This window comes from Theropithecus gelada, chromosome 3, assembly GCF_003255815.1.
Source record: "Theropithecus gelada isolate Dixy chromosome 3, Tgel_1.0, whole genome shotgun sequence".
Taxonomy (NCBI): Eukaryota; Metazoa; Chordata; class Mammalia; order Primates; family Cercopithecidae; genus Theropithecus; species Theropithecus gelada.
This window is the reverse complement of record NC_037670.1, coordinates 57899214-57923885: the sequence shown is the minus strand read 5'-3', so window position 1 is coordinate 57923885 and position 24672 is coordinate 57899214. Positions and strand designations below refer to the sequence as shown.

Sequence of the window (24672 nt, the reverse complement as noted above, 5' to 3'; positions counted from 1 at the left end):
AACAAATCCTACCTTTCCTCCAAAGTCAAGGAGAAAAGAATAGGAGTGAACAGTGGACCAAGTAAGCCTAAAACTCTGCTCTCTCCCCTGCTCATTTTACAGTTCAAGTGCCATTCAATTTATCGTGGCAAGAAGAGGATGGCATCATCAAGACCTTAATCTTCTAATACATCTGATCTGATAAGAATGTGAAAGCTATAAAATTAATTTTTGATCAATAACTACAGACCTTTTGAGAGAGTGCCCTCCTAAGGAATTGAGTACCTATTTCTCCATACAGTGTCTATCATGACCTACAAACCCTTTTCCCATGAGGTGTAACAGAGAGGGATTACAGCCTTAGAACTGGATGTCAGACTCTCCTAGTTTAAGACAGTAAGCCATGACATAGTGCCTGAGACCAACACAACTTTCAGGGTGGTTTCAGAAACACATAGGGGACAATGTTGGCTCCGATGCTGTACATCCCCAACAGCCATCAACTATTTGGAAACTAGAATTTCAGTGTAATTGGAGTTGGTGTTGCCCTAGCAAATGCTGTGGGAAGAGAGTCTCACTGTGTGTCTTCTCCTGTTTAAAGCCTGAATTTATTCAGGATATAATATCTGTGTTTAGCCACTCTACTGAAACTGATCTAGGAAGTGTTCCAAAAAAGGTATCACAAGGATCCCTTTGTAGCTACATCTGTGGGATTCCCCTCGCTCTGGCATGGCCTGGCCCCTCTGCAGCATTCAACAACACGGTCCTCTGCTTTTATCTTCCTGGGCTGCATGACCCCACCCTGCCCTGGTTCTCCTCTCCCCTTAACCCCTCCTTATCAATGTCTTAAAAGGTCTCTTCTATTGGAAGACACATTCTGTTGCAGTAGGTGACCACTGCTCCGAATCTGTGTCACCTCCCCGGGGCCATGGGCACAACCATCCCTGGAGTGTGTTAGAGATGCAGTTGGCCAGGTCCTCCAGAATCTCAGAATCTGCATTTTAGCAAAGGCCTGGGTAACTCCTATGTCCATGAGAGTTTGAGAAGCACAGGTCTCATGAGTTCCTGACATACAAATAGTGCTGAGGTTGGTATGCTGGCTGGGTAGCTAGATACAAGTGAAAACCTTCCTGTTTCTTACAAACCCGGATGGACCCAAGGCCGCTGACGTGGGCCAGGACAGGCTACTCTTTTTCAGTATTTCTGTTGTATTGCTGTGTCTCTCTGTGATCAGGTGCCACCCTCCCTGGCAGGAGGACTGCAAACAGGATGACCAAGAGCACTCTACGCAGCCTGCTCTCCAATGCTCAGGGACGCCAACCACCCTCGTGGCTCCTTTTCATCCACCTACACATGGAAGGCCCAAGAGGGCTGATGTGTGACTATCTCCACTTCCTGGTACCCAGTGTGAATGACTTCACTTACTAAACAGATGTTCAGCAATTTTATTAATAATGAAGAAAACACTTTGGTTTGACAAATAATCACTCCATTTTTTTCATTTGAAAGTTATTCCCATTAGTAGAGAAAGCAATGTATTACAACCACAAGAACGTTTACATGGAAATGAACCATCTGCAAAGCATCTCCCATTTTCCTTTTATATCAGCCAATGGGTGGTGGTGGGAGAAATATTCACCTGTGTATTTAACATCTATCCCCCTTCCTAGACTGTCACCTCCATCCAGGCAGATACTGTTAGTATCTCCACAGCACACACAGGGCCTGGCACGCATCCGGGGCTCAGTGAGCACTTGCTGAATGGTGAACAGATTAGTTCTCCTGGGAACGTTGTTCACACATCTCATAACACTGGTTTGGAGTGGATGGCATTCATCAGGCTGCATATTCCTATTATTTTATTGTATTCCCCACTAGTTACAGTGCCTACAGATGTAAAGGCATTGTTAATATTGCTCATAGGAAGACATGTTGATGGAAATGAGTCCAAAGGCATTATGGTTAGAAACTGGCCAGGTGTCATTTTTGAGAGATTAGGTAACTGTTTTCTGGTAGAGTGAATTGCCTGTTTGTTGCAAGTTGGGACTTTGCTGGGCTGGTTTACAGGGCCAAGGGGAAAGAGATAAGTGGATCTTCTAGTGAGAGGTCATCTGTTTTGAAAGCCTGGAAGATTCCATGAACTAAATCCAAGTCTTACAACACAGGGAAGTGTGTCAGACTGTGCAGGGATGAAGTCTCTGATTTAGTATGAACACAAGAGCTCCTTACACTGTCCTCTTCAGAAAGTCCATACAATCCAAACTTCTGAATGCTTAGCTGCTTACAACCATACATAGATTGAGGGATAAAACTCCGACATGGAAGAGAAGGTAAACCTTTTTTGGCAGACATCCCCAGGAAAAGGCGGCTCTCTTCTCTCATTGCCGCTGCTCTTTCAGAATCCATTTCAACAGAGGAGGAGTCAATGGGAGCACCATGCCTCTGACAGATCTCATATGGCATTTCAGTGGCATTGTGTGTTGCCCTTCTTAGGTAAGAGTTCAGCCATTAGAAGAATGTCCTACACACCTTCTCATTTTCTGTGATGAGAGGAATGTGAGGTACTGTCCTTCGAGAGTTGTCATTTGTCCTAGTAGCCAGCAGCGTGACTGTGCTGTCTTCCGCTCTGTCTCCCTCTCAGCCTTCTGCCCAGCCACCACCACTACAGTTGCATTCTCTCCGTTTGAACTCCTGGTTCAGAGGATCACCGTAAGAAACAGACCCCTAGACACACAGCACTCTGCCACGTAATGGATGGCTTTGTCTTCTATTTTGGATTACTGAGCTTCCCTGGGTAACTTCCACTAAACTGAAGTTAATATTAGAAGAACTTCCTGTTACCGGAATAGAAAAGCATTTAAGTGATGCAGTCAAGTTTGTACCATAATTAATTCAGTCATTTATCAAATATGTATTGCCTCTGTGTGACGGTGACCCTGACTGGGAATGGAGCTGTTGAAGAACAGGGAATGGGGCCTGTTCTTCAACGGCAGTTCCCTGCTGCCCAGTTCAGTCCAGTGGATCTGGGCGTCTCTCTTTAATCTGCATTAGGGGCTCTTTACTGATTCTTCACTATCCAAAAAGGACTTGGAGGGGAGACCTGAGCCCACCTCTGGAAGGAAATGATAACAATTTATTTAGATAATCTTTGTGCAACAAGGCAATTCACTGAAGAGATCTGCTCTCTAGGAGCCCCTGCAACCCCACCATAACGGGGAAGGCTCTACCTCTGCAGTCTTCAGGGCCACATTTCTCTCTGACCTCCTGTCTTCCCAGCACTTTCAGCCTTGCTCATGGAGCACTCGAGTCCTCCATTGACCTTGGCCTTTGGCAATGTGATTTTTCACCTGGCAGCTCCCCTCTGGTCTCACTCCCTCTTTTTGTCCAGCCTGCATGACACAGCGTCACATCATTAGTGTTCCCTTACTCCCCTCTTACTGCCGAACCTGCAAAGTCCATGCCTGGGACAGTGCAGCGTGTGTCCTCACTGGGCTGCTGGCAGCAGTGGGGGGAACCACACAGCCATGCTGTGTGCTGCTGAAGAAATGCACAGCCTCGTGCCCCCACTGGCCTGCGCATTCCTGCCCTTCTGAGCTCCACTCACTTTTGGCAGGAGCTATTCCAACCTGCACGGGATCCTCACTCTCTCACAGACGTGAGACTCTTCCTACGGCCTCCCCTCTCTGTGCCTTCTCACTCTCTGTTCCCTTTCCCCTTTCTCCCCTTTTCTCCTCTGCCCACCTCCAAGCCATCCTTCACAGGACAGCTCAAGCATCAGATCCTCTGGGACACTTTTCTTAGTTGTTCAGTCTGATGAGGTGACCCTCATCCCCTCTTAGCCGAAAATTAGCAGCTGCCTCAACTTCTTTCCCACCATGTCATGTGAGTATTGCCGCCACAGCATCTGTCACATTGTGGAGTAATGGCTGACTTGCTTTTCTGCCATTTGACTGAGTTCCTTCAGTGCTGGGGCCAGTGTGCAGTGTCTTGTATTCAGTATATAGCTGATTAATTGATTAATTGAATAATTAATTAGTGGTTTACACTAGTACAGTGCAACCTTCAATGCAAAGATCTCATCAAAATAATTCCCATGGTGGGATATTTTAGAAGGGTGACCAGGCTAGTTTGTGGTAAGAAAAAAATCAACAAGACTAGGTCAGGAATTCCTTTTTCGTCTACAGGCTTGCTATAGAAGATACTGAAAATCATCTACCTAATTACCTTTATTTTATCAGGTCGTATCTTAAATGTCGTGTCTGGGAGAAGAAAATGTGATATGTGATTATAACCTTTCCTGGTGCAACCTAGTAAGTTTCAAATTAACTCGAGGAATTGTGGTGATATTGTGGTCAAAGCCAGGTGATTAAAGAGTCATTCTTTGAAACAAATATCTGTGCAATCAATTAAGAAATTAATTTGCAAATTTTACTTGCTTATAGTAATTGATATGTCATTCCTTTTACAAATAAATATAAAGAAAACTTAACTAAAAATACTTCATATCTCTCTTTCAGATTATGTGTCCCAGAAAGGATATATTTTTCTCTTTTTTGGTCTTCCGTTTTGGTATGGCGTCTGTAGGAAATGTATTTCTTCATAGCTAAGTGCACCTCCTTATGAAATGTCTTCAGAGTCTACTGGTGCACATAAGTAATTGTGGGCAGCAGCCTGAGGATCTCCATCTCACATTTATCATATGCCTTATTGCAGGAGGCTTTGCAAGAGGAGGTCTAGAGCTACAACATCTTACGGATATGAATGTCAATTCAAATCTAAGAGATAGTTTATGAGGGGGAAAGCCTAGAGGAGAAGAAACCTAGAGGGATCAAGCAGCAGGGGAGAGTAATAAAAGACTAGAGCAGCAAGTTTTCTTAACTCAAACTAGAATTAAAGCTCTGTGTGTGTGTGCATGTGTATGTGCCTGCATGTGCCTGCATTGCATTAATGCATGTGTGTGTGCATTAATGTGTTAGTGCATTAACGTGTGGATGTTTGTGTGTGTGCATGTGTGTGCAAGTAAGTGTGTATACATGTGTGGGCATGTATTCTGTACTTGTATGTGTGTTTTATGCATCTGTTTGCAAGCATGTGTGTATGCACATAAAAGTGTGAATGTACATGTGTGCTTGATGAGTGTGTGTATATTAATGTATGCATGTAGTTCTAGAGTCTAGTTAGAGAAAGTGCATAAAGAAATAGGGATATGAACAAGAAAGCCATAGCTTAAATTATAGGAAAAAACTTTGCTGCCTATCAGTCATGGTTTTAAAATGTTCAGACTTGATATATTTCCCAGTGCTATTGGCAGAAAATATCCCTATGACATTTCATACTACCTCAATCAAATCTAAAACCTTTGTTCCAACATGTTTTATTGATATCAGTATATTTCAAATTTCTACCAGGTTTTTGTAGAGGTATTTTGGCCATGAAATTGACTAAATTATTCAAAATGAAAAATGAACAAACCTGGGCCAAGGCTTGGAGACTTGCTTAACTCAGTTCTTAAATTTTCAGATTTTCAAAATTACAAATTTAAAAACCATGCTGGGGTTTATGATATTCTTTGATTACAACTTATGGTTGAAAAACTGTAGAGGGCTTTATACTAATAGTTGTGGATCTTAGGATTTTCATGAAATCTACATTATCATCATCTGCAAGTTTAGATGGGGCATAACTGACCCAAAGGATGGATCCCTCGGGGGCAATTCAACTGGATTCCAGCCAAGATGACAACAGTCAGGATCCGTTCCCTTCTGATCATCCATTGGGTGCCTTGATTTCCTCTAACCGAAAGACCAGACACTATCTCAGGCTGGCTGCCCCACATGCCTCACTCCAGACCAAACTCACAGTCTGTAAACCTGAGCCTCCGATGCTCCTACTACCATATCCACTCGAACATTCCCGATTCTGACCTGGAGATGTCAACAACTGCTTGATGCCACTCTCTTCTATCTTTCTGTAGCTAAGCCATCCCCAAGTCTGTTGATTCACCCTGTTTAACTGCTGTTGGGGGGTCCATTGTGCCCCTTCACCCTGCCATCTCCCTGGTGCACTGTTTTGCAAAGCTCAGCATACATGAGCGTCACCTGGGAACCTTAATAGAGTGCAGATGTTGATTCAGCAAATCTGGGATGGGCTCGGGCTGCATTTCCAGCCGGCTCCCAGGGATGCCCCTGCTGCTGTGCTGCAGATGAGCTCTGAGTGGTGGGATCCCAGGCTCTGCTGTCGCCTCCTAGGGGTCTCTCCACACTCCCTGGAGGCCTAATGGGGCCTTCTCCACGTGGCAGTGAGATCTGTTTTTGTGTTTTTGTTTTAAGTTGGGAGAAGGAGATTATTTAATACTAAAAGGTGCAACATGGGATTGAGAAAACTAATTCTTAGTCATAAGTCGAGTATGCACCATTGAAACCACATGCTTTAAAAAGTAATGGCTTCTATCTTTATAAGAAAAAAAAAATCATACTATTTGAAAATTACAAGCTATTGTGGCTAACTCCATTTATCTCAGTTAGAGAAAAAGAGTCACCTGTCACCAGGGCACTGCCAGAAGCCAGGCTTATTTTCAACAGTACTGGGTGCTCCAGCTTTGGGGTGCCAGCTCCTCCCATAAAGCTAATACATACCTAAGGATGATGTTTCTTTGCAAGAGCTCTGCCCTACAGTTTGTACATCTCAAGAAGTTATGTAATTAAACTGTCTGTTTTGAGAAAAGTATAGATTCACACATACTAGCTGTAAGAAATGATGCAGAGAAATCCAGCGTACCAGCTTTCCCCACGGAGATGTCTTGCAGCATCACAGCCAGGATGAGACATTGACCCAGGCGAAGTCCAGAGCAACTCCACCACTACAGGGCCCCTCGCATTGTGCTTTCACAAACATGCCCACTTCTGGGTGCCATCTAGGACCCCCTCCAAAAAGCAGAAGCATTCTTAAAAACATACATCTGCACATGTTCCTCCTTGTTTGAAATCTGTCAGTGGCTTTTCAGTGCCTTTCAAATGAAATCTAAAGTCCTTACAAGCCTTGCAGCAGGAACCTCTCCCTCCCACTTCCCCTCACACTCTCAGCTTAATCTCTGCTAGGCTCTGTCCAGCCAGGCAGCCTTTCACAATCCCTCTCCTCCTGCCCTGCCAGGAAGGTCCCCTTCCCCCAACTCTTCCCCACATGTGGCGGGGCCCTGCTTGTCCTTAGAAGCCCAGCTGAACTGCTTCCTCAAGGAACCCCTCGAGAACCTCTCAGACCAGGTCAGGTTTCTGCACTCTTAGATCATCCCCATGGCATAATCACAGTTGCGATGCTGTGATGATTCGGTGAATGTCTGTCTCCCCACTGGATGGTAAGCTTCCTGAGGGCAGGAACAGCATTGGTTCCAGTCAATGCCATGTCCCAAGACTGCTCATTTTTGCACACATTAATCCTAAAAGGACGATGACAACAGCAACCACCTACATGACCTAGACGCTCTTCTGGGTGTTGTGCAAATATTAACAATTTAATCCTTGCAACAAACCACGAGGGAGGCATTCTTCTACTCCCATTTAACAGACAAGGACAGTGAAGCTAGTAAAGATAAGTCATTTGCCCAAGGGGACCCCACTAGTGTTGGCAGAGCTGGGTGCAAACACAGGCATGTGAAGCTGGGACCCATGCATTCAAAGACCATGCCAGGTGCCCCCACTGCACACCTCATCCCCACACACCAGTGACGGGGAGGGAAATGTTCCTGCACTGCCTTTGATTAGCTACTTTCATAGAAGTCACACATATACAAAGGGACTGAATTCTAGTGGGACTGAATCTCAATAGTTTCCTTATTAGGTTGATTTCTGTTAATAGTTTAAGTACTGGGTATACATGAATTAGAAACGCTAGATTATTAGCAAATGCAAACTATAAAGCATTTTATAAATGTTATTTTGTTTGTCGGGGATGAGTGAGATATTCATTATACAAAAAGTAGTGTGGATTTTGAGGTAGAAAGTTTGCTAAGGATCATACCATAGTATGAAATAGCCACAAACATTCAGTGAAACCCAAACACTCCCACTTAACCTCAAACTAACACTAAATAATAAGGAATAGACTTGGGGGCAGTGCAAGTATATTTCTAATGGTGAAAAACATTTCCTAGTGAAAACTGATGTATGGTCTAGTTAATAAGAGCTCCTCTGACCCGCACACATCAATAGTTACATCCCGATGGTGATGTGACATTTTGAGTTTTGTATTTCTTTTGCAAATTGAGCTAGCATTTTTGATGAGTGGCCGGGCTCTGCTACCCAACCTTTGGACTGTTTCCAAGCATAAAATCACAATTCCAGATAATCCTGTCTCAAAGATCTGGGTCTCATTAGGAAGGAGAGGAAGCTGGGAGATGATCCAGTCCAGCCTCCCCCAAACCAAACACCACGGCCTTCCCAGTTGTTTCACCAACCATCTAAATGTTTTAGTAATTCTAAAAATCGATGTGTTTTTTCCACGAAAGGAAGTGTTACCACATTTTCCAAGTGGGAGGCATCTATATCCTTACTCCTTCATCTTCTCCTTCCCACCCCCTCACCCCCCACCACCCACACAACATCTGCAATTCTTAAACTAAAGCACAAATTGTTATAAAAGTTAATTGCACTTTCAAAGGAATGCTTGTATAGATACTTTCTCGGCTTCAAGGAAAAATAATACGCTTTGAATGGCTGTTCAACAGCACAGAAATTAGCTGAGTAGAAGGCACTCATACAACCCTTAGGACCAATCCTTTCTGCCACCAACACCCCCCTTATAAAGACTTGACAGTGGGCCAGAATAAACAACTTCAGGATGAATCAGTTGAGACACAAGTACACACTTCCAGTTTTTCCCTTCTCTGGTTCCTGGCCTCAATAACCAGGCAGTCAACTTAAAAAGAAAAACAAAAGCTTGCTTCAGATTACAGATTACAGACTTCTTATAATATGTCCATTTCACCAGGCCCTGCTCTCAGCCCTAGGAAAGGCCACTGGAAGCCACCTCACACGGTCGGGGCATTGCAGGAGCCAGTAATGACCTTAGCTCCATCAACATGTTCTGTCAGATTGAGTGGGGCAGCCAGAGAAGCCAGAGTTGGCACAGGAACCAAAACAAAGGCTTCCCATCCTCCTGGAGTGAGCAGTTGAGCCTGGATTGGTGCTTAGACCTATAATGGGTACAAGCAGCATTCATTCATAGTGGTTTTCTGGACCCAGGAATTTGGCCCCAGCCCTGCTGCTCCACTCCTTTTCTCGCTTCATTACCACGAGTCTCCTAGACCACCCAACGATGCCTGCATTTGAAAGACACTTCTGCTGATCAAAGCAGCTGACATGTCCCCTTGTAGTTCATTTCTAATTGTCCCCAAGGAGGAGAAATTCAAATAGTTTATCACTAAGAGTTAAAGAAATCCACTGAAATATTATTTGGTCTAAAATTACTATCATGGCGGAGCAGCTTCACCTTAGACATTGCCCTTAAATATGAAAGCTATTTAAGAAAGTTTAATGAAAGAAGAGAAACACAAAACGTTTTCCATAAGCAAAAGAAAACCTAAGAGAAAAGTTGAAAGTAGGAATGTTTTAAAGAATATACGAAGCGTGTTCTATGACTCACCCATGTAAGTTATTTGTATGTATTCTCTTGCATAGTAATTAATAATGAAGCAAAGCATGGCAATGATATATTTTCTTATCTAGTATTCTAGCAGACTCCATGTTTTTGGAAAATATCACTCTAGTTAAATCTCAAATATATTCAATTGGAAAATGGGTTTTCTACAACAAGATTCTATATCTGTAGTATATAGCAAATATAATTCTATTAAGCTAGTAGGATGTGATAGGAAAATAAAACCTAGGGGAGACCAAAGCAAGGAAAAATACTTCCTCATCCAAACTTGAGAGCAATTTACCATCAGCCCTACTATTAATAGATAGAATACAGATTCCATTTTCGTTACTCAACTGCCGTATTCATTATTACACTGTATAGAAAAGGGAATCATGTCTGTTGAAAACTTATATATGATGTTCATGCTTGCATTCTAGTAATTCAACAATTTTTATCTTTTTATTGCTTGCTAATTTTTCAAAATAATAAGCTAAAGAAAACAAAATGTTTGTGCCGTTCTCAGATGACATATTATCTCTTTAAAGGACAAAATGTGCTGTGAAATAATAGAATGCTTTCAGCACTCAAGTGTGAGCGAGCGCTCATACATGAGAGAAAGCCGTGGGGACTACAGAAGCCAAGAAGCAGATCTGGCTGGGGAGGCCTTTGCAGAGGATGTAGTTGTGCGGGGAGGCCACACACGTGGAATTCCCAGGAGGGCTGTGGAGGCGGGGAATCTGCAGGAAAGCTATGGGGTGAGAAACGTGATGAGAAACAATTATTGTCTTAAAATATCTGCAGGGCTGTAAGGTAGAGAAGCAATACATTGCATCTGTGTTAAGCCAAAGGAAATTATCAAGGGACTGGTTTCAGCTCAACGTAAGGAACAATTATGTAATAGGGCTGTCAATAACAAGAGTAGATTGCTTCTTCACACATTCCTAGTCACTCAGAATGGTCCAGGAGGAGTGGACAGCCATTTTGGTAGAGTATGGGAAGGCAGGGGTCCTCAGTGGGAGTGGCGGGGGTAGGGGTGATCATCCCAATCTAGAAGTAAATTGTGCCCAGAACGGAGCTGCAACACTGCCCTACACACAAACACACACAAATAACAATCCCCAGCCCCTGCATTTCCCTCTCGGGTTTCAGGACCTCGTATCTTACTTCAATTCCTTTATTTAGCTGATGATGAAATAGGAAGAGCTTAGCACTAAGAAAATCCTTTTGGAGTTTGGCCTGGGGGAAAATGAATCACTCCAACCAGGTCTGTCTTCTAGAAAGTATAGGATGAAGGGGCTCTTCATCATGTATTCCCTGACCTCCTGCTAGGCCTTTCCCTAAAACAGTGGCTGGCAAAGCACAACCTGTGGGTCACACCCAACCTGCCGCCTGTTTTTGCAAATAAAGTTTTATTGGAGCATGACTGTATGTATTTGCTTACGGTCTGCGACTGTGTTCACACTATCCCAGCAGAGTTGAATAACTGGGACAGAGACCATATGATGGGTGAAGCTGAAAACATTTACTCTCTTGTTGTATTCAGAGGAGGTTTGCTGAGCCCTTCTCTGAGACATGGCAAGCGCTGTTTCAGGCTTCCTCTTCTCTAGACTCAGGCCTGGGGCAGTAAACAGCCAGCTCAGGATAGCATTCCCGACTCATTTTTTCAGGCAGGGGAGCCATCTAACATCAAGTGCCTACGTGCAGGAACTGGTCTGTTAGTAGCTCTCCTCATGGAAGGGCTAATATATTCTAGAAACAGGAGTACGGCCCTATTGCGAGAATGTCCTGAGCCAAAATTAAGATTCTTCTATGGCAGAAACTTGGCTGGGGCTTCTACTGAGTTAGCTTGGTAGTCGTTAGTGATTTTTTAGTCAGTTTTTCCTTGTCAACGACCCCAGGAATGAGTTTGGGATGACAGGGTAGCCTGGGAAAGGGAAAGCTTTGCGCCCTCCCCCGGAACAAGGTCTGTCTTCACACTGCTACATCCCCTCACCCACTTTAAAATGAAACTTAAAAGGAGGACTTCAGTTAAGTAGGAGGTGAGAAGATAGTTCATTTTAAAACAAGCATTAAATGAAAACCCACACACACAGAGCATACAAATCCAACCACGCTTACAAAACCACCACAGAGGGTCCGGCGAGACCCCTTTCTAAATGACAGAGAACAGGGGTGGGGTGGAGACTGTTCGGAGAGCACGCTGGCTTCCCTGAAGGGAATTCTCAGCTGTACGTGCCCGGCACAGCATCCCTGCTAGACACAGGGCCAGCTGCCTTCCTTTCAAGCCGCGGACACATCCCTGTGTCCAGGCAGGCCGGTCAGCTGTGGTCAGCACCAGCTGCCCCGCTCCGTGGTGAGGTCCCAACGTGAGAGCAGGAGGGCAGGCCGGCGACCTCTGAGTGCTTGGAGAGAGGGATAGGATTCCTCCTGTGTGACCCCTCCAGTCTCACTCAGACTCAAGTCTGACTAAGGGGCCAGGCGCTTTGACCAGGGACTGTCTCCCCTCTCACTCCCCTCCCAGGAGTCACAGGTACATGAGTCCTTGTTTTACAAATGAAGAAAACAGACCCAACATGATTAAGATGTGGCCTTCATAGGGGTGGCACCAGGGTTCCAAACCGTGGACTCCACTGAGCCCAGTGCCCACTGACATGCGCCAGTAACAGTGCAGCTGCCTGTGGTTCTGTCCACAAAACTGGCAGCGGGGGCTGGCTTTCCACCTTCTTCTTTTTTTTTTTTTTTTTTTCACTCTTCAAACACTTTATGACGTGAATATGAACTACTGGCTCCATAGTTCTGCTGACAACATGACATGTTTCTATAACTTGGAAAAAGCAAGCAGTGGACTGCTCATTGGCAAAATTGAGACAGTAATTTTTTAGGACGATTATTTTTCTTCCTTTTACTGCTTCTCATCTGTTCCCCACAGTAAAGAGGACAGGATCACAATGACTCAGGGAACACTTCCAGCCTGAAGCAGCCCCGTGGGAGCTTAGACCTTAGGGTCGGCTTGGAAACCACAGGTGGGGTGGCTTGAGCCCCTCAGACACTCCCTCCCGAAGCTGCTTCTCCCCGTGCTACTCCAGAGGCACCGAGCACCCTCTGCCCCCCAGCAATTCAATTCACTGGCTGTCCTGCTCCTGTCAGTACTGAGAGTTGCATGTTTGACCCTCAGGGGAAGAGTCCAGAGGCCCTTGGGTGTCCCAGCATGCTCTGAGGTCCCTGCTGCTGACCCCTCGTGCTGTCAGCATTCAGAGGCATTCACACAGCATAGCCTCCCAGGCTAACAGCTGTCGTGGAACAGCAGAGCAGCTAGACGTGGACATTCTGTGGCCCAGTGCTGCAGAGGTCAAAGGGACAAGCGCAGGGAGCATCTTTGCTTTCAGAAAAAACAAAACAAAACAAAACAGCACACTGGTGTACTGGCCTTCTCCTGGTGTCTTAGTGATTATTCTTTTCTTTAGATTTTTGGTTGTCTTTTTTTTTTTTTTTTTTTTTAAAGAGGGGCTTTTGTGCTTTTTTCCTAATGTTCATGGGTAAACCAATGTAAATGTGTGTATGTTTATAGAGACGGCTTTAAATCGCAATTCTGCAGTAGAGATTGATTTTTTTAAAAACATGGGTAAAAATTGAAGAAAAATTTTAAAAGAACAGTTAAACCATCTTGGGCTACGGGTGAATATGCACCTCCCCATGGAAGCCAAACAAAATCTCTCTGCAGAGAAACATTTGCAAAAAGAATTTCCAGTCCCAATTTTTAAGTCAGATATCTTTTATTTCCTTGCAAATTACACATCTGTTTCTGGATTTTTGTCTATAAGAAGAATGAATGAAGATGTGGTTCTTACAGATAACTATAAACAAACCAGGAAGGATAATAACTCGTACCCCCCAATTCGAATTTGGGCAATGATCCAGAGAAGGGGAAGGCATTAAAAAAAAGAAATGGAAGAAACTTTATTTTTAGTGGCAAATGGTGGGACTATGTATTTTATGTATGGTGAAGTTACCAAGCCCAACACTTGGCACTTGTAGACAATGTATTCTTCTAATCTGAATGTGAAGTATTATGTTTTCATTTGCTTGATAATGAGGAATACTGGTGCTTCCGTCCCAGATCTCGAGCTGAGTGACTTCTCTTTCTGACATGTGTTCCTTTAGCACACCTCTACACTACATGGCTCTGAGATGTCCTGTGACTGTTTCATGTGTAAAGTTGCCTTCCCAAAGGACTCACGTATTCCTTCAGGGCAGTGAGTACTTCTGATTCATCCTTAGCAGCTGCCTTCACACTACTTTACTAGATTTGTTGTAGTTGAATTAATGAACAAAAGAACAAGCAACTTCTGGTGCCTGATGTGGATCTCAGAGCAGGGTGGAGTGAGCCTGGCCAAAGGGTCATCGTGCAACTTCTGTAGCTGACTCCACCTGCCACGGAGCCTCTCAGCCATGCTCAGTATTCACATGACTTCTAGAACGACAGTTCAACCAGCAAATAAACAGCTCCACATGGGAAATATTACTCAGCCTTTGTCATCAAGGAGTGAGTCACGGGCCTGAGCTGAATAGAAGATAGAGGAGAGAAGGTGTGTAGACTGGGTGGGACTGCGCCCAGCGAGGTGAACTCCCGGAAGCCCTGCCTCTCTTTACCTGCACATCATCTTGCTGGGTTGCCTTCCATTGTGAGGGCCTGTCTAGGAAGACAAGAGTTGCACCCTGGCAGACAGCACTGAGCTGTCTCATGCAAAGCTGAGGAAGAAAGAGTGAGTTGCCCAGTGAGCTTGCTGGGGCGGTGGAGGCTGGGCTGGACTGTGCAGTCCACACCTCCTAGCAACCCTTGGCACCTTTCTACTGCCTGGTGCTCATCAGCTCTCCAGTAAAAAAGAGGAACATGAAGTCAGAGGGGAAGGGAGGTAGCACAGAGCAGTCTTGAGTTTGAACAAAGAGCTGGCTTCCTGAAGTCAACTGGCCAGGTTTTGAAGCCAATTTTCCAGCAGTGGTCTTTGATGCCAACCCCATTTAGGAATTCTGTATCTCCCCCTACCTCAGATGTCTCTGAGCTCACCTTCGGTGATAATCATGCAATCCCCATCGTCCCTATGCCCCCACTACCCCATTCTGTCCCACCCCAGGTTCCGTGGTGCCGTTGGCTCCCCAGCGAGCTGGGAAGGGAGAGGCCTGCTCTGCTGGGGCTCCTGCCACCCTGGCTCTGCACTGCCCTTCCCTTGCAGGCCTGAGGCACCACTGGAGGAGGCACACAGCCCTCAAGCAGCAAAGCAGATGCCCTGGACACAGGGGAGGTGCAGGGTGCAAGTGCCGGCCTGGCCCATAGACTTTTGGAGGGGAAGTGGTATTATTCACTTCAAAAGCATGCCCGTGTGTAGAGAGAGAGCCCCTGAACATGAGTAAGCAAAAGTCCCAGCACAGAGATTAGACAAGCGGAATGCTGGCCCGAGAGGAGGTGCTTACTCACGCTCTGTCTAGAAAGGGAAGCCAGGCCCAGCACACTCACCGCTGTCTGTCCTCTCACACAGAGGGATTTTGAATCCAAGCCAGCATCCTGTCCTTTCTCCAATGTCCCCTGCTCAGGAGTCAGGACTCAGCAAGGCCCACCCTGGCCACACAAAGATCCAGTTCCAGGACTCAGGACTCAGCAAGGCCCACCCCAGCCACATACAGGTCCAGTTCCAGGATTCAGGACACAGTGAGGCCTACCCGAGCCACATCCAGGTCCAGTTTCAGGACTCAGGCTTCAGTGAGGCCCACCCCAGCCACACACGGATCCAGTTCCAGGACTCAGGACTCAGCGAGACCCACCCCAGTCACATGCAGGTCCAGTTCCAGGACTCAGGACTCAGCGAGGCCCACCCCAGTCACATGCAGGTCCAGTTCCAGGATTCAGGACACAGTGAGGCCCACCCCAACCACACCCAGGTTCAGTTCCAGGTAAATCATCTGCTTTCCTCCGTCCAGGAGCCTGTTCCCTGTGTGTCCTTGTGTTTAAAATGGAAACGTTCTGAGAAACTGCCTGCCAGGGCAAAGAGTGCTGCTAGGCACACAGTAGGGACTTAATATGAATTTATTGTATTGAATACATAACAGATCAATGGGTATTGCCTTCTGAAATCTCTTTTAGCCGAATTTTGTTTCTTATAGTCCAATAACAGGTCAAATTCATTTCTGATTTACCAGCCATTCAGTTGCCCATAAAAAATGGAATGTGATTTAAGATTATTAGTTTAAAAACCAATGGAGGTAAAACAGGTATCACTGAAGACACGTAGGCAGAAATAGATTGCAATAGTTGCTGCCATGTGAAGCCTCAGTGTCATGCTTCATATTTAGAGAGATCTGTGATTTCTGAGGCCCTTTCATGTCCATAATCTCAGTACTGATCACAATTGCCCTGTGAAATTCACAGAACTGGTCCCATGTTAATCAGAGTACACTGAGCACTGAGACCCAGCGTGTTGAGATAACTGGCTGGAGATCATCCCATAATGGTACCATCACAATCTTCACACAGTAGAAGTTTGATGATGTCACTGGAAGCATATTCCACAGTCCCTCGTGAACTGGCCTTCCTGTGATCACAAGCATCAGTGAACTCCCAAGAGGGTGGGACAATCTACAAAGGTATTCTCACTCTACTTAGTATATATTTCAAAAATCACAAGCTTGGTTTGGGATTCTTTTAATGGCTAGAAGGAGAATCATAGAGTTGAAAGTCCAGCAGTTTGGATATTCTGTTCCCTAACTCAAAATAAAGAGATGTTATTTTCAAGTCTTCTGCTTGTTAACTTAATTAGAGATACATTAGTTTGCAGCTGTGTTGGGCATGCCACAGCTTGGCATGTTTAGTCCAGAAGGCATATTATAATGTACGTGGCAGATTGTCAGAAATTCAAAAGGACTTTTTGAATATCACATGTGCATTTTCAAGTTCCCATGTAGATTCAAATTCAGTTTGACAGGTATCTTCAGATGCCTATCAGCTAAGAACTATTTATTAGTTGTGAAATAAAATAGGGTAAAATAAGGAACTGAGGAAAAAACATAAAATTTGTTAAATGAATAAAAGTTGTCTTCAAAATTATGACTTTTTCCATCCCACAAAAGTTTTTATTAAACCCATAATGAAAATTTAAATAAAACAGTGTATTTACTTTTGTTTAACCAATTACTTCATTATGACTCACAACTGTAGATCTTCTAGTTTCCATTATTACAAACTATTGTACGGGTTAAATCAATTTCATAGACTAGTCTTGTTCTATAGTCACAATTTATAAAATTGTTTTTATGTGGTAAATTGAGTGTCTTCATAGATGTACATGATTATTTCTCAATTTTTAAGGACTGTATTTTTTAAGATATCCTTCTTTAGCCTTCTTTAACACTGATTTTTGTAAATTTTTTACAGATTTTTAAAATTTTCTTTTTGGTAATTTTTTAGCATAAAGTAATACATGGCCACTTTGGAAAATTTTAGAAACACAAAAACTATGAAGAGTAAATAAGAAAAACACCCCGAAATTTACCATTCAGAAAAGGTCATTGTTAACAACATGGTGTGTCTTCCTCCTGTCATGCTTCTGTGCATTTGAGATGTGTATACATGTTCATTTTTAGATTTTGGTATAGCAAAAGAAATGACCAATCCTGATTCAATGAAACCTCTGGCAAACTCACTGAGTGTCTTTTCCTTATATATTTTAAGTTCATCCTATAAATGAACTATCCATCCATCTTACTTGAGATTTTGTTAAATCTTTCAGCAAGAAAGCAGGAAAAAAAAAATCCTCTGGCCTTTAAAGCCTAATTAAATATGTGACTAAGCTAGAAATATTTTATAATGACCAACCAGAAAGTGGCGAGGACTGTCACTCTTCCCATACAGCCTGCCTCCTCCTCTGTCTACCTCAGGCACATGGAAACGAGAAAGGCAGAGAAACCCAGGATAAGTCATCCAAGACTTTGGTCACATGGCCATCCGTTGCTTTCACAATAAAAATACAAACGCAACATGTGTGTTTGCATTTCATACCAGTAGGTCCAATAAGCTATCTATATATACACATATGTGTACACACACACACACACATCCGTACAGACACTCCCCAGCTTACTACAGTTGGACTTACGATTTTTTGACTTTACAATGGTGTGAAAGCCATGCACATTCAATGGAAACTATACTTCTAATGTTAAATTTTTTATCTTTTCTTGGGTGAATTGATGTCTGATATGTTACTTTCTTGCGATGCCAGACAATGGCCGGGAGCCAGAGCTCCCAGTCAGCCATGCAATCAAGAGGTTAAACAGCCGATACTATACAGTGGACTGTGTCACCAGCATTTTGGGGATATTGTGTTTTGTGTTTTCCAATCCTTTCATGTCTACAAAATGCCATTTTCGACGACTATTTTCAATTTAGGGTGGGTTTATGAGGACATAACCCTGTAGTAAATTGAGGACCATCTGTATATCTGGTAAGGAAAGATGGATAACAAATTCATAGGCAAATAATAATTTCATGATTATTATTAAGTTTCCCTACTTAATAATAAGTAGTGATCACTGCTAGGGAGCAGAGAATGCAGGATAATGTGACAGAATGTAATGGTGGGTACTTAAGCTAATGTAGTTGCAGAACAGGCTTTTCTAGGGGGTGGGCCTTTAAGCATACCTCGTACCTTGAAGATGCAAAGGAAGCAAAGATGCGAAGATCTGGGCTGGGGATGGAAGCAGAGACAACTTGGAGGTCAAAGGGAGAGACTGACAAGAGCCCAGCTCCTACCTCAGCAGCCGTTAATGCATAGCTGAGAAAACAAGTTAAAACAATTATGGTTTTGCTTAGACAATTCTAAGTGTCTAAGTGGATTTGGGCAAATCTGGAGAAACTTCTTCTAATACTGTGTCTTAATAAATAATACAGATTTGCCCAGGCTTGTAGGCAGAGAGGTATACACCCCCATAATAGCAGAGGAAGGCCACAGGGCTTACCCCACAAAACCAGAGACATTTAAAAACTTAAAGGAGGAAGACTGCTTTTCTTTTCAGTTAAAATAAAGTGAAGATTTTCTTAAGAAAAATAATAATGAGACCACTGGCCTGCCCTAGATGTCCAACGAGAATGCACAGATAACTTCCTATATCCACTTTCCTGAACCAGCCCCCGACAGCCAAGTGGAGCACAGCAACAGAGATGAACCTCAAAACTACTGTGCTGTGACATAAGCCTTGCTCAAGAAGACAGTGTGGTGTGAGTCCATCTATGTTCTAAAGCAAGCAAAGCTATTCTGTAGTGAAAATGGATCAGGACAGCGGTTGCCTCTGGTGTGTGGGGGCAGGATCGACTGGGAGAGGCATTAGGGATGACAGTTACCGTTTCAATCATGACAGGAATTCAGATTACTCCAGCATGTGCATTCGTTAAAGCTCATTAAATGCTACACTTAAGATTAATCCTCTCACAGTTTGTGGATGTTACCTTAAAAACAACAATGATGACTGAAAACTAATATTGAACTCTGGTTAGTGATATGCCAATGTGAAGTATAATGATATCTCTACTTTACTTTAAAATGCATCTGAAAGCAGACTAGGGGACCACATCAAGACAGATAAATAGATATGTGATAAGGTGAATGTAGTAAAATGCTAACATAAGGATGTGTGCGGTACAATTCTTTCAGCTTTTCTATACATTTATAAATCTTCAAAATAAAGTTTTAGGACAAAAAGTTACTTTCTTGAAGACCTAAGTCATAGGGCCTGCTGCTCTTGATGCAGTAGAATTTGTCTTCAGATTTGCAAGGGGTAGGGCAAACCACTAGCATTTTGTATGGAACTTCATACACTTTTAATTATGTGGTTTTCAAATGTATAGACTTAAATTAATATTAACTCTTTCTTTGAATAAACTACTAAAATACCTAGTCTTAAATAAATATTTTTATGTAATTCTTAAAGTACAATGTATTCCTTTTTCTTTCTTCTTTCTTTTCTGATTTGATAAATGTTCTATAAAGTAACTGTGTTTAATGGCCAACATTTGAGTAAGTCCATATGCAAATCCAAACATCTCAGTTTAGACAATAACTTAAGACAATATAGAGTGGCTGACTTCCCCTAACATGGGTCCAGATGCATGTTATGTTATGCTGCTGTTGCATTCTCAATAGTTAACTTTAATAAAAGAAAGTCAAAAGCTTATATATTTATTCAATCTTCAAAACATTTCTGGGACGTTGTCTTAGTTAATTTTATGTTGCTATACCAATATCACAGACTGGATAATTTATAAAGAAAATAAATGTATTTGGGTCATGGTTCTGGTGGTTGGGAAGTCCAAGGGCATGGCATTTGCATCTGCTTGGCAGCTGGTGAGGGCCTTCATGCTATGTCAATCTATGGTAGAAGGTCAAGAGAGCATGCATGTGAGGTGGGGGGGGAGAGAAAAAGGGGATTTAACTCCTCCTTTTATCAAGGACCCACTCCCGTGATAGCTAAGCCACTCTTACAATAATGGCATTCATCCATTCCTTAGGGCACAGCTTTCATGATCTAATTATAATACCTCTTAAAGGTTCCACCTCTCAACACTGTTGCATTGGTGATTAAGTTTCCAATAAATGCATTTTGGAAAACACATTCAAACCACAGCAGAGGTCAATGTTATTGTCACCATTTTCATATTTGAGGAAAGCATGACACAGAGAGCTTGGAGAGGTACTTCAAGTTCACACAGTGAGGAAGTGGCTAAACAAAAACCTTATCTTAGATTAATTAAAAACCTCTTGCTCTTTGCAGCTTTGTCTTAAATCTACCTAATTTGTTACTGTAATTTTTAAGTAATTTACTCATATAAGTGGTCTCACATTAAATTTTCTCATTACTTTGTATTTCTAACATGAGATATTTGGTATAAGGATGGAACCAAGATCATACCTTGTTTTAATTAGAAAACCTAGACCAAGTCATTCTGATCCTCATCCTAGATTTCACTTAAATGTTGCTGTCTCCTTTTGGGTATTTGACAAGGGAAAGCCTCAGAAGAAACAACCTTATATGTTTTCTTTTGATACTTTAGTTATTAACCCAGGATAGAATTCAAGATTGACATGCCTTATATTGAATCAAATAGTATGTCAACTGCCTTCTTATTCTCAAGAATAGACATGTTGGGTAATTGGGCACTTAAGTTTCTTTGCAGTTTTTTCCATTATTAACAAAATTAATGAACAACATTCTGCATAAGGTCTGTTTCCTCAGAATAAGTCTCCCAAAGTGGAATCATCATGATGTAGAATTTAGGCATACTTGCTTGTTTAAACAAATTGTCCAGTTGCTTCCCAAAATGTTTTGTGAATTAAGATTTACATCAAGAATATGTGGCCGGGCGCGGTGGCTCAAGCCTGTAATCCCAGCACTTTGGGAGGCCGAGACAGGCGGATCACGAGGTCAGGAGATCGAGACCATCCTGGCGAACACGGTGAAACCCCGTCTCTACTAAAAAATACAAAAAACTAGCCAGGCGAGGTGGCGGGCGCCTGTAGTCCCAGCTACTCGGGAGGCTGAGGCAGGAGAATGGCGTAAACCTGGGAGGCGGAGCTTGCAGTGAGCTGAGATCCGGCCACTGCACTCCAGCCTGGGCGACAGAGCAAGACTTCGTCTCAAAAAAAAAAAAAAAGATTTACATCAAGAATATGTAATGTTGTTACTGTCTCCCAAATACAGGATCTTTTTCTGAATATAAAAGTTACTCATGCTAATTGTAGACAATGAAGGGTCATTATCTTCATTGATAATGAAGTGCTTCTAATACTTGTGCTTTTATTCATTTATTCAAAAAGTGCTAAATAAGCCCCGAAGGAGCTTTTGGGGGGTTATTTGGGGCTCATTTAGCACTTTTTGAATAAATGAATAGAAGCACAAGTACAGGTTTTTTTAAAATATTGTTTTCTGTAATAGATTAATCTTAAATGGCATTTTTCCTTTACTGACAAAAGTTACTTACTCTTTGATTTAATAATAAAAATTCTTTGGTTCAACTGAGAGAAACTTGCAAGCTGATGTCCTTGATTATTTAAAATGAAAGCAGCTGCCTGTTTTCATCCCTCTGCATCCTGAAGAAACTCTTCTGCAACGTGTTCCAGCCCTAGGTTCTAGTTGACCCCGTTCACCTGTTTGGCATGAGGGGCCCAACCAACACTTACGGCTACCTGGACCACAGCCAATCTAGTTGGAATGAGAGTTAGAGGCCATAGTCTGTCAGCCGGGAAAGCAGCTTTTATTCCAAGGTGTGCTAACCGAAAGGCCACGTGTTATTGTCACAACCTTGTACCTACATCAGTGCTGACATCTTTAAGGACTTTAGAATTGGGAAATCAGTTTAGCCCTATCTGCATGTGTAACAGACAACCATACAATTGTTTCAACTTGAGGTTGCATTCAGAACAAACTCATTTCCCCCATACTCCTGGGGAAAAGCAGACCAGAGACGCTGGGTCAATCCAGAGTTATGGTTGGAAAAATGATGGAATAATTCTGCCCCTGGAGATAGGAGAGAGGGACTCCATCTTGTCAACTGTCATGGTTCCCATGTGAAAGTTATCGTTATCACTGAAATTGAATGAGAACACAGAAGGGAAGAACAGGGAAATCCCCACAGAGTTAAAGAGGATGTGAAGATTGCTTCATATTTAATGTTTGTGTAAGTGCTTTGGGTTGGTTATGCGCTGTCTGAACATGTGCTCATTTCCATGGCTCATTGCAAGGGCAGACAGTCCGATGATACTCTTTAGAATCATTCCCATGGGGAGGGAACAAAGAAGCCTATAAAATAGAAATGCACATGTAAAAAGCATTGAAGAAAGTGCCAGTGTATTGATTTTGGCCATGGTTTGTGCTCTACCACCTGGTTACTGTAGATTGCAGGAGCGCCTTTGCAGATGAGGAAGAACCTGGCCAGGGCTCAACCCAACATCCAAAGCCAGAGGCCATATTTCTTCACTCTTAAGATAATTTGGGTTCAAATTATAGTCGCTTTACACACTCTCTGCCTCAAAAGCCCCAAGACTCTGTTTTGTTATGCTCGCCTAAACATGCCTTTCAAAGAGCTAGTGCTGTAAATACAACTTTATTATAATCCTCTCCTTTGCTTTTAAAAATGGATAACCACTTCCATTTATATGGTCCAACTTTGTCCCTTAATTTAAAACTTTTTTCTTGGATTAAGTTTGATGCCTTGAAATATTAAGGACCCAAGCATACAGGACTGTGTGTTGGTGGTGAGGGAAGTAACTGCACCTCTGCCTGTGCTGGGTGGATCAACACGGAGTGTGGATGAACACAGGGATGTGTGGGTTTCTCACTAGCTGAGGGTGTTTTTAAATGTTGTATTTTGATGTTTGTTATTTTCTGAGTATTCTACATTAGACCTTTGATTTATTCTTTGATGCATTCATTTGAATAATATTTTTAATCTGCAACCAGTTAGGTTTTTAATTTACACTTTTGTCACTGATTTTAGGTGTACAATGTTGTGTACACTACTGCCCAGTGTATGCTATGTTTGTAAACATTCTTTGCACACACAACAATGTGACATACTATATTTTTGCGAAGTAAAAAATTCATTATATAGTTATTAACTCAGTTATATTAGTGAAATACCTTGTGAAATTTATTTTTTGCCTACTAGAGCTCTTACAGGTTAATCTTGTCTTAGAGATTTTCATAGAATTTTCATCTACTGCCCATGCCTTTAAATTTCAACATTTTTTAATTTTGGCATTTTAATGCAATTTCATGCATTATAGGGACAAGCTATCACTTACTATGAATTGCACCTTATATAAAGATCTTTTATCACATTTGCTTTGCTGTATCCGTCAGTGAGAATTTGTATTATCAGTCACTAAAGTTCACAAAGTTAGTAAGCTTTGTGACCAGATGACTTGGGCAGGAATGGGTGAGTCTGTGTGTGGAGGGAGTGAAGAAACTGCTAGCCTGATTACCTAGACCTTGAGGGATTGTTTTATTTTAGTTTTTCTGCATTTCTCAGTATTTCATGTGATATCTTTCTTTTTATTCCAGTTTGCCAAGGCACGAGTAACAAACTCACGCAGTTGGGCACTTTTGAAGATCATTTTCTCAGCCTCCAGAGGATGTTCAATAACTGTGAGGTGGTCCTTGGGAATTTGGAAATTACCTACGTGCAGAGGAATTATGATCTTTCCTTCTTAAAGGTTGGTGACTTTGATTTTCCTACACAAATAAAATTGGAGAAAATCTAAGTGGAGAAAGCCCTGGGTAGAATTCCGCTTGAAGTGTGTTTATTTTTGCTGTGGCAATGACAAGTCTTACAGAGCTACAAATGAGAGTTTTAAGAGAAAGCCATTTTACCAGCTAGTGTCAAGTAATAGCTAGAAAAGAATATCAAAGAGAAACAGGCTAATCTGGAGTTCCGCTGTCATCATAGACACTGATGTTTATCCCTGACCATTGCCTCAGTCATGGTGTGTTGCCATACTAGCTCTTAGCTCTTTTTAAAAGCCCTGCTTTGCACCATTTGCCTGTTTCCTTAGTGTATTTCCTTAGCGTAAATACTCCTACCAGAGCTGATTTCAAGCTACCAAGAGTTTCACCCAGCTAGTCACAGAATTATTACTTCACAATAGGTGCTAATGACCCCATAGGAGCCAGCTCTGAAGGCTTCAGAGTTTCATTGAACTTTGGATGAGATTTACTTAGCCTTCTGTTTTTCTTTTTCCCTTCCTTTTTAAGTAAGAAATAATGCAAGACAGATACAAAGTAATTCTTTTTAATTTCCATTTTCACTGGAGAGTGTTGAACCCCATGCGGCATGAGAGCACGGCGTTCCAGAACAATGCTTACTGCTCGTTATCACAGGTGTCAAAGGCTAACGTGCAGGGATTGTTGCAAATCGTGGAAATGCTTCCTCCTGTGTCCATGACTGCAGTCATCTACCTGTTTTACATTTGTTGAGCACTCGTGGGCGTTAGGGTTCAACTGAGTGTCCTAGGGCTCCAT

The 24672-nt window shown here is 42.7% G+C and overlaps 1 protein-coding gene across 6 annotated transcripts in view; it reads left to right on the top strand.

Moving 5' to 3' along the window:
* EGFR (epidermal growth factor receptor) overlaps positions 1-24672 on the top strand; it is a 194351-nt gene that overhangs the window by 101834 nt on the left and 67845 nt on the right. For 5 of the 6 annotated variants that reach the window (XM_025378160.1, XM_025378159.1, XM_025378161.1 and 2 more), the window contains exon 2: positions 23716-23867. The exons of the other annotated variant lie outside the window; for it this stretch is intronic. In XM_025378160.1, the coding sequence (XP_025233945.1) occupies positions 23716-23867 (152 nt within the window). The remainder of the gene's footprint in view (positions 1-23715; positions 23868-24672) is intronic. 6 annotated transcript variants of the gene reach the window in all.